Source organism: Chiloscyllium plagiosum, chromosome 13 (genome assembly GCF_004010195.1).
Source record: "Chiloscyllium plagiosum isolate BGI_BamShark_2017 chromosome 13, ASM401019v2, whole genome shotgun sequence".
NCBI classification, from domain to species: domain Eukaryota; kingdom Metazoa; phylum Chordata; class Chondrichthyes; order Orectolobiformes; family Hemiscylliidae; genus Chiloscyllium; species Chiloscyllium plagiosum.
In genome coordinates this window covers 5,710,857-5,721,071 of record NC_057722.1, presented here as the reverse complement: position 1 = coordinate 5,721,071, position 10,215 = coordinate 5,710,857, and the positions used below count along the sequence as shown (strand labels likewise).

The 10,215-nt window shown below is 40.5% G+C and overlaps 1 protein-coding gene across 1 annotated transcript; it reads left to right on the top strand.

The window, feature by feature from the left end:
• The first annotated feature begins 767 nt into the window (after positions 1–767).
• Positions 768–10,114, top strand: mterf4 (mitochondrial transcription termination factor 4). Its single transcript, XM_043701748.1, has 4 exons — positions 768–1,403; positions 1,942–2,464; positions 2,811–2,995; positions 7,421–10,114. The coding sequence occupies exons 1-4, from the start codon at positions 1,371–1,373 to the stop codon at positions 7,790–7,792; spliced, it is 1,113 nt and encodes a 370-aa protein (XP_043557683.1). The 5' UTR covers positions 768–1,370; the 3' UTR covers positions 7,793–10,114.
• Positions 10,115–10,215: the final 101 nt, after the last annotated feature.

The window sequence follows — 10,215 nt, the reverse complement described above, 5'->3', positions numbered from 1 at the left end:
ACTCTCACTGTTGTATTACTTATTCTGGAAACTTTTAAAAACCTCTGCTGAGACATCCCTTTTAATTTTTTCCATAATTTTCCATGCAATTGAATGCCTCACGCCCCACTATTTATTTAAAAGCCCTATCCACATCCCTCATTATGTGATTCGCTAGGACTCTGGTTCCAGCTTGATTCAGGTGGAGCCCATCCCATCAGAACAGCTCCCTCCTTGCCCAGTTCTGGTGATGATGTCCCATGAAATCAAACCCTTTTCTCCCACACCAATCTTTGAGCCCCGCATTTGCCTCGTTAATCTTGTTGACCCTGGGCTAATTTGGTAGTGGCTCAGGAAGTAATCCAGAGATTATTATCTTTGTAGCTCTGCTTTTTAATTTATTAGGCAAAAACAATGACTGCAGATGCTGGAAACCAGATTCTGGATCAATGGTGCTGGAAGAGCACAGCAGTTCAGGCAGCATCCGAGGAGCTTCAGCAAAATCAACGTTTCGGGCAAAAGCCCTTCATCAGGAAATTTTAATTTATTCCCTAATTGCTCATATTGCCTCAGCTGAACCTCTTTCCTCTTTCTACCTGTATCATTGCTACGTAGAGTGCAACAACTGGATCTTTCCCCTCCTATTCCAAGTTGGTCAATCACGGCCAAACAGTCTATCACTACAAAACTGCTGCCCCTGTTCCTCCATTCTACAGAATCGCTAAGTTCTCATCTGTCATGCACCGTATATTTCCTTTAGTTCCCCAATTGAACAGTACACTGTCTCTAAACTGCTGCTTCTTAACAAATTTATTAAACTTTCTGAAAATGGCTTACAAAAGTTTGATTTCCTCTGAGTAGGTCACTGTGATTGTGACTTCCCAAAACCAAAAACCCTTCCCTTTGATGTTCATGGTTGTGTATTTGTCTCAACCACTCCATGACAAAGAAGCTGCACATTGTCACCACACAAATAAAAAAGTATTTCCTGAAACCCCTGTTGCATTTAATAGTGATTTTTATTTTTATGATCCTGACTATTGGATATTCTCCAACAAGTGGAAACATTTTCTGTCCACCTTCCCCATTAGAACTCTTTTTGACCTCTACCAGATCATTCTTTGGTCTTCTGTGTTAGAGAGAAAAGTGACCCAGCCTGTTCAGACCTTCCTAAGTAACATGTTGTTTTCAGTTCCCTCATCATTCCTGTGAATCTTATCGCATAGTCTCCAGAGCACCCCTTTATAATATGGAAATGAGTACTTTCAGTGCAGTTCAGTGAAAAGGCGACATCACACTTCGCCCTCAGAGCACCCGGAACGTTTATCTCGGGAGCGGATTGTCGGAGAGTCCGAGTCACCGACGGACACCGGGTGTCAACAGGAGAGAGCATGAGGCGGAGGCTGAAAGAGGTGGCACAGCAGGTGAGAGGGAGAGACACTGACACAGAGGGAGAGGGAGAGACACAGACACAGACACAGAGGGAGGGGGAGAGACACAGACACAGAGGGAGGGGGAGAAAAGAAAAAGGGAGGGAGAGAGAGGAAGAAGAAGAGGAAACGATGGAGGAGGAGGGAAGAAGAAGGTGCCAGTGCTGTATCCATTCTGGATTAATGTCGAATTGTATTAATGATAAAATTGATTTGGGGAAATGGTGTGAGGATAGAACTCAATAAGTTCAGGAGGTATTTAATTAAATCCTTTGTACTGGCCTTTTGTAAAAGGGGAGGAAGTTGGATCCTGTACAGAGATAATGAATAAATAGAGCTGTCACTACATTTAAAAACAAAACTTTACATGTCACATGCTAGTCCACCTTCACCCTCAACAGGGTGTCTGATGGTGCACAGTGAAATTAAAAAGGTTTCAGAGTTCCACGTTCACTCTGGGCTGATTGTTTTTCATTAAACAGACAATGGAGCATTGCACTTTTGTCCTTACCCTGTTGGTGTTATCTTTCAGGCTGTAAGCTTGCACTGCCGACTCCACAGGATCCAGGCACCAGTCAGGTATTGGCCGCTCTGCACTACATTAGAGAGACATAATGCTCAAAATGCAGGTGTTTGGATATACACCTCTCGTGGCTTCTGTAAAGCTGGGATTTCCAGGCAGTCTGAGAAAACATCATCAGACTCTCTTTCAGCTGCAAAGATCAGCTCTGAGATTTTGGAGAATCTCGGGCAAACCGCTGCGAAGCATTTTGGGAAGTCAGACATTGATGCCTCAGGGCTGGAGAGTGTGATTGAGTCCATTCTGAAGCTGGGTCTAAGCCAGGCTCAGGTTAAGCAGTTGCTCACTTTGAATCCGAAAATCGCTGTGCAACCTCCACAGAGGAGCCTCGCTGCGCTCAATGTACTCAACTTCCTTGGCTTGAACCCAAGTAACATTATCAAGATCCTGGAAAAATGTCCAGATCTGCTTGGAACAAAGGCACATCAACTTCAGCCACTTATTGAGAATCTACAGAAGTATGGGCTGGGAGAAGGTAATATAATGGTTTCTGTCTATGTCTCAGGATTCACACAATATGTTGCATGGGAAGTATACAGCATTATGAAGATGATAACTTAGAGTTTGTAAGCCTGCTGCATTTATGCTTAAAATGTGGAAGGTGTCATATATCTTGCCCCTTCAACACTGATTTCACTTTGTCATGACCCATTGCTGTCTCATGTCTGCTTTCTCTGGTATTAAATCCTTTCTGCTGCAAGGAGGTGTTCTCTGTATAAACTGAAATCTAATTGTTTATGAGAGATTGATGGGACCAAACCTTCATGAGAAGACTCTTCGGGCCCTGTTGTTCATTTTCAGTGTGCCTTTCCTTTCTCTAGGCAGTCTACAACGTGTCTTGGTGCATTCCCCACAGATCCTGAATCTTTCTGCAAAACAGGTGAACAACACAGTACGTTTCTTCAAAGACAAGTGTATTTTCACAGCTGCACAGATCACAGAAATCCTCCGGACTTCACCTAATGTCCTTTTTGAGAAATTTGAAGAATTGGAATATAAATTCCAGGTAACGAGCACATCCTGGTTAACACCGTGTATTAAACTAACCCATTTTATTTATGCTTTCTCCTGCCCTTTGCTCTTATGTTTTATTGTAGAATAATCCTAATGGATTAGAATTATGAAGGTACATAGTTTTTAAATTTGATGTCTGTGAAAAGTACTTTCACAAGCAAAACGTTGAATGAGATCAATTAAGAATGGACTGTTTGAATCTAAACCCTTGGTTTGAAAGTTCTGAGTTTAAAAAATCTGGGATTCAATCCTTCATATCTAACTCTATAATTCAGGAATAGAGGGATTGGGCCCAACGAACCTGCTCCATCACTTAACCATGGCTGATCACCTATCTCGGTGCCATTTCCCTTGACATATTTATTATTCTATTGCTCTTTGTCTCGAACCTGTGCAATGACTGAACCCTCTCAGCCCTCTGGGGTAGAGAATTCTAAAGATTCGCCAGAATATTTTCTCCTCATCTCAGTCCTAAATGTCCTACCCATTGTTCTGAGAGTGTTTTCCCCCTCCACTGGTTCTACATTCCCCTCAGCTTGGCCAGGGAAAAATTTCAGGTGACATTTACTAAGACATTAACTTGTGTATTTCAACAATTATGTTTATGGATTTTAAAAAGAATTTTTAAATCTTCAGTTTGTAGACACTGACATCTGTCTGTTCAGATGTATAATAAAAATCATAAGGTACAGTTTGAAGGGGAGAATTCCTCTGCTACTTTGAACAACATTACTCTCTCAATTAATACCATCAAGACAAAGACACCAAATCAGTTCATTCTCTCATTGCTCTCTGTTGCATTTTATTGAGAAAATGTTTGCAATACGGCACCATACAACAGTAACTGGACACTGTAGCTTATTCTGTAACAGAACTTTCACACTTTTGAGATGGGAAAGAGTAATGCACAAATTCCAAACTTATTTTGAAATTATTCTTAAAAACATAATCTTTGAATACTACTAAACAAGTATTTTGTGTTATTGTTTACTGTGAAGATAGATAGAGAACTTGGGAAAATAAATAGCAACATTTTGTACAGTGTCCATATTACAGAGGACGAGGTGCTGGATGTCTTAAACCACTTAAAGGTGGATAAATCCCTGGGACCTGATCAGGTGTACCCTAGAACTCTGTGGGAAGCTGGGGAAGTGATTGCTGGGCCCTTTGCTGAGATATTTGTATCTTTGGTAGCCACAAATGAGGTGCTGGAAGACTGGAGATTGGCTAACATGGTGCCACTATTTTAAAAAGGTTGTATGGCCGGTTTCCATACCTTAGGGCCAGGGGAAATGCAGTGTTACAGGGAAAAAGGTAGGGGGCTGCATATAGATGGGATGCTCTTTGCAGTGTTGATATGGACTTGTTGGGCCTAATGACCTGTTTTCACACTGCAGGGCCATGGGAAAAACCAGAACTACAGATCAGTGAGCATGATATCAGTGGTGGCCAAGTTATACAGTCATAGAGTTGTACAGCACAGAAACACACCCTTTGGTCTAACTCTTCCAGTCAACCAGATATCCTAACCTAATCTAGTCCCATTTGCCAGTACTTTGCCCGTAACTCTCTAAACCTTCCTATTCATGTACCTGTCCAGATGCCTTTTAAATGTTGTAATTGTACCAGCCTCCACCACATCCTCTGGCAGCTCATTCCATATACGCATCATCCTTTGCGTGAAAATGTTGCCCCTTGGGTCCCTTTTAAATCTTTCCTCTCACACCCTAAACCTATGCTTAAAGGTCACCCCTCAGCCTCCAGCACTCCAGGAAAAACAGCCCCAGCCTGTTCAGCCTCTCCCTATAGCTCAAATCCTCCAACCCTGGCAACATCCTTCCTATAGGAGGGAGACCAGAATTGCATACAATATTCCAAAATTGGCCTAACCAATATCCTGTACAGCCTCAACATAACCTCCCAACTCCTGTACTCAATGCTCTGACCAATAAAGGAAAATATACCAAACAACTTCTTCACTATCCTATCTACCTGCAACTCCACTTTCAAGGAGCTATGAACCTGCACTCCAAGGTCTCTTTGTTCAGCAACACTCCCCAGAACCTTACCACTAAGTGTATAAGTCCTGCCCTTTCTTGCCTTTCCAAAATGAGGCACCTCATATTTATCTAAGTTAAACCCCATCTGCCAGTCCTCTGCCCATTTGCCCATCTGATCAAGATCCTGTTGAACTCTGAGGTAACCTTTTTAACTGTCCACTACACCTCCAATTACGGGGTCATCTGCAAACTTACTGTTACCATCCTCTGTCTTCTATCTTTGAGCCAGTTCTGTATTCAAATAGCTAGTTCTCCCTGTATTCCATGTGATCTGACCTTGTGAACCAGTCTCCCACGGGGAACCTTGTTGAACGCCTTACTGAAGTCCATATAGATCACGTCTACCTCATTGCCCTTATCACTCCTCTTCATTACGTCTTCAGAAAACTCAATCAAGTTAGTGAGACATGATTTCCCAACCACAAAGCCATGTTGACTATCCCTAATCAGTCCTTGCCCCTCCAAGTATATGTCATCTACTGTTTCCATTGCTCTTGGTGTGGTCTCCTCTACATTGGGGAGACAGGTGTTGGAGGGTTGCTTTTCAGACTGGAGGCCTGTGACTAGTGCCACAAGGATCGGTGCTGGATCCACTGCTTTTCATCATTTATGTAAATGATTTGGACGTGAATGTAGGAGGTATAGTACGTAAGTTTGCAGATGACACCAAAATTGGAGATGTAGTGGACTGCGAAGAAGGTTACCTCAGATTACAACGGGATCTTGATCAGATGGGCCAATGGGCCGAGGAGTGACAGACGGAGTTTAATTTAGATAAATTTGAAGTGTTGCATTTTGGGAAGGCAAATTGGGCAGGACTTAATGGTAAGTCTTGAGGAGTGTTGCTGAACAGAGACTCCTGGGAGTGCAGGTTCATAGTTTCTTGAAAGTGGAGTACAAGGTACACATGATAGTAAAGAAGGCGTTTGGTCTGCTTGCTTTTATCGGTCAATGCATTGAGTATAGAGGTTAGGAGGTCATATTGTGGCTGTACAAGACATTGGTGAGGCCACTTTTGGAATACTGCGTTCAGTTCTGGACCCCCTGATATTTGAGGATATTGTGAAACTTGAAAGAGTTCAAAAAAGATTTGAGGATGTTGCCAGGGTTTGAGCTATAGGGAAAGACTGAATAGGCTGGGACTATTACCCCTGGAGTGTCGGAGGCTGAGGGGTGACCTCAGAGTTTTAGAAAATTATGAGGGGCATGGATAGGGTAAATAGACAAAGTCTTTTCCCTCTGGTAGGGGAGTCCAAAACTAGTGGGCGTGGGTTTAAGTTGATAGGGGAAAGATTTAAAAGGAACCTAAGGGGCAATTGTTTCACACACAAGGTGATACATGTATGGAATGGGGAAGTGGTGGAGGCTGGTATAATTACATATAAAAGGCATCTTCATGGGTATATAACTGGGAAGGGCTTAGAGGGATATGGGACAAATGGGACTAGATTGATTTAGGGTATCTGGTCGGTTTCCATGCTATACAGCTCTTTGACCAGATTTATGATTTTCTAAATAATAGGTTCTATTATCACAAGTAAATGTTCCTCACTGAAGAGCTCTTGGGCAGGTGGGTAGATGTATTATCTCAAACGTAGTAGAATTTGAATCCCTAATATTAACATTTTCCTCTTTGTACCCTCAGCCTGTAGCCGCCCTCTCTGTATTCTCCAGTAGTATCAATTATCCCTGGAGAAGTTGGCTGCCAGGAATAAAAAATGCTTGTATGCCACTGTGTTGTGCTGGTTGATATTGTATGGGTACCTGGCTTTATACCCAACCCAGCTGAGAAAAACAAAATCTCCAAACTGGGTTTCACAGATCTGCCTGACAGAATCAATTTTCTTCCTAGATAACCCACTGCAAATTGTTCACTTGGCAATCTTCAGGGCATGTGAAGTGCTCATTACAAACTGCAATTATCATCTGTAGCTGAGAAGCTTTCTTCTTGAGGACATTGCTTTGCAGCCTCCAACCTATGATGGAATTGAAAGTATAGGATCCTGGGAAACCAGTGAATCTCAGCGAGGGCAGGTGCCTCTGGAGTTCTGGTAGAATGTTGATATGTGGTAATATAAAACAGTCAAGAAGCAAACACTTTAAAGTCCAGTTGAGGGAATAAGCAGACATTAAAACATCAGGTGAGGTGGATCATGTAGGTGAAAAATTAGATGCATAAATAAAGCTGAGCTCAGTCAAGCAATATGTCAGGATTCTGTAGTTTGGGCTACATATGTGTGCTAGCAAATAGCTAAACATAACTTTCAGTACTGTTATCACTCTCTCTGTAAATTCTATCATTGTCTTCTAAAAGTACAATTTAATCACATGGTTATAAACTGCCTCTATTTTCCTAGTACGCCTACTTCCGAATGGGTATAAAACAATCAGAAATTGTAAAATCCGCATTGTTCCGGGTGTCGCTGGAAGAACTGAAGCAGCGTCACATCTTCTTGGAACGACTAGGACTTTACCAGACTCCAGATAAGAAGGGACAGACTCAGATTGTAAACCCCAAACTGAAGGATGTACTCTCCACCAGCGAGGACCATTTTCTGGCTAAAGTGGCCAGGTCAACCCAGGAAGAGTTTGACATCTTTAAGAAGCTACTGAGCTGTGAAGAGATAGAGAAAGAAGAACTTGAGTCCTCAGAATGGGGAGACGAAGAAGAACTCGAGAAGGACTACAGCAGTGAGGAAGATGATGGACCACTTGAGAGAAATCGCTAAAGGTTATATTCCAGAAAGGGATTAGAGTTGATGAGTAAATGGAGTATTTGTGCTGGAGGATACCAATTAAAATTGCAAATGGGAAGCTACAAGCATTATTCATTAATTAAAAAAACATTATTCTCTGCTAGACTTTGTACAAATGACCATGTTTTATACAGATTTAAAAATTGGTAGAATGTAACTATAAGCCAATATAGTGGAAATTTATTGTCGTTGGTAAGGTGCTATAGCAATACAGACCCTCTTTCAGTTACCGATATCAGCTATTAGCCTGGTTGAGGTAACTATCTCTAGACATATGATGCATGTCAGAAATATGTTCGAAGTAAATTAATCTTGCAGGTTACAACCCAGAGGAAAAGACCAATGAAAACACACTTTAAAAAAATAAATGTGTTTAAGATAAACTTTACTGTTCACACAGTACAAATACAAAAATAGTGTGTAAAGGATAAGAAGATACAAAGCTTAAATAATTCATTCTGGCACTTAGAATCCTTATGCAATATATAATAGATTACACTTTATATAATTATAGTGCTGCTTGGTGATCCCAACAGGTTTGGCAAAGACTGGTTAAAACAATTCTAATGGGATGTCTGACTTGTCTAATAAGATATTGTAGGTGTTGAATTACACATCACATAGAGCAGAACTTTATAATTTCACTTGTCAGACTAAGCCTTTTAGACCAACAGGAGTTTTCAGCAGTAACAGCCAGTTTAATCAGAATTAGTGTCATGTTGTGAAGGGAGTGCTGGACAGCAAATCCTGGACATTCCTATGTTGTGTTGTATATAACACATTTGTATTTTAATGGTAGAAGAGAAACACAGATGTGGAACTGAGTAAGTTTAACAGTGACAGATCTGCTTTGATAGCATGAACCCCCCCCCCCAACCACACCCTATGCACACACATTTCTCACCAAGGGACCTTCCATTCTTGAAATGGGCTCACAGTGGGGGAAAGTGCTGGTTTATATACTCCCAAATAAGAGTTAGTTACATTATTAAAGAACAGCTGACCATTTCTTTAGGGAGGTATGTAATGCAACGGTTAACAATCTCTTCACCATGTTGCTTTTTTTTAGGAATAGAAATGAAGCCAGCTATTAAAAATAAACTAGTACTAAACTAACTTAAATACAAAAGTATTAAATTTAAAATAACTATCCATTTAACTTATTCTGTACTAAAGCAATGCTTTAGTGGTAACTTTAATCTGGAACAAAGCAATGCTGGAGAACTCAAATTGCAATACTCTAATTGTAAATCTACAATAGTAAGTAGAGTGGGTTCTTTTTTGATATGTTTTATTGAGATCTAATTCAATTAATTTTTATGAAATGAGGTGGTGGAGATTGGTACAATTACAACATTTAAAAGGTATCTGGATAGGTAGATGATTAGGAAGAGTTTAGAGCAATATGGACTAAGTGCTGGCAAATGGGACTAGATTAATTTAGGATATCAGGCCAGCATTGATGAGTTGGATGGAAGTATCTGTTTCTGGGCTACAGATCTTTATGACTGAGAGATTATCACTTCTATCACTAAATGGTTTCACCATCAATCCTTTGTTGTACAGTAAAATGTATAACTTTAGCAAGAAATCAGTTGTAATTTGAGAAATGTACTGAAATCAGTTTGAGAAGTAGCTGGAAACCTTAAGCAAGTGCATTTCATAGGTTGCAAACAACAGCCATAAAATGAGAATTAAACAGAACAGTGTAGAATATTGGTGACTGAAAGATTGCAGTTTTAAAACAAAAGTATGCTGAACACATTCACTTGGGATTGGTGGTGATCAACCAGACTCCAACGGTGACAGAAAACACCATTTCTGGCAATTCAATTGGAATGAAAGAGCAAGCTCAACTCATTAGATTTCACAATGAAGATTTCCAAGATGCTCTGATCACAACTCCTTCATATTCACCTTTTCCATGGAATGGTTGCAAAGAGCAAAAATAATGTTCTTGAAGTGTCTTATTGATGTTCAGCACCCTCAACGTGTGACCTTAAATATTCAAACTTTTTAAAAATTGAGTGATTTGTGTCCTATATAATAGAAGTGTAAATCTAATGACAATAAAATAACATACTTTATATTCTAATACAGGAGTGTTAAACTTGGAACAAACCCTTACAAATATGCTCCCAACTATTGTGTAGCCACTCAAAAAAAAAAGCATAGTCAGTATACAGTTATTTCAGTTTGGATTTGTTCTTTAGGGCGAGTTTGCATTTCTTTCTGGACTAAGGCACTTTCAGGGAAGCATTCAGATTTCCATTACCAGTCTGATGCATGTTAGCCTGTGACACAGTCTGCTGATCTGCCATAACATGTTAGACATGAGCTCCCTAGTTAAAACAGTAAAGTGGAAGGAAATTCTCCAAGTAATTTAAGCAGTTTGT

Coding starts and splice junctions, on each gene's coding strand:
- mterf4 (XM_043701748.1), top strand. CDS start 1,371: ATGAGGCGGAGGCTGAAAGAGGTGGCACAGCAG. Junction 2,465..2,810: donor GAAGTATGGGCTGGGAGAAG/GTAATATAATGG, acceptor TCCTTTCTCTAG/GCAGTCTACAACGTGTCTTG. Junction 2,996..7,420: donor AATTGGAATATAAATTCCAG/GTAACGAGCACA, acceptor CTATTTTCCTAG/TACGCCTACTTCCGAATGGG.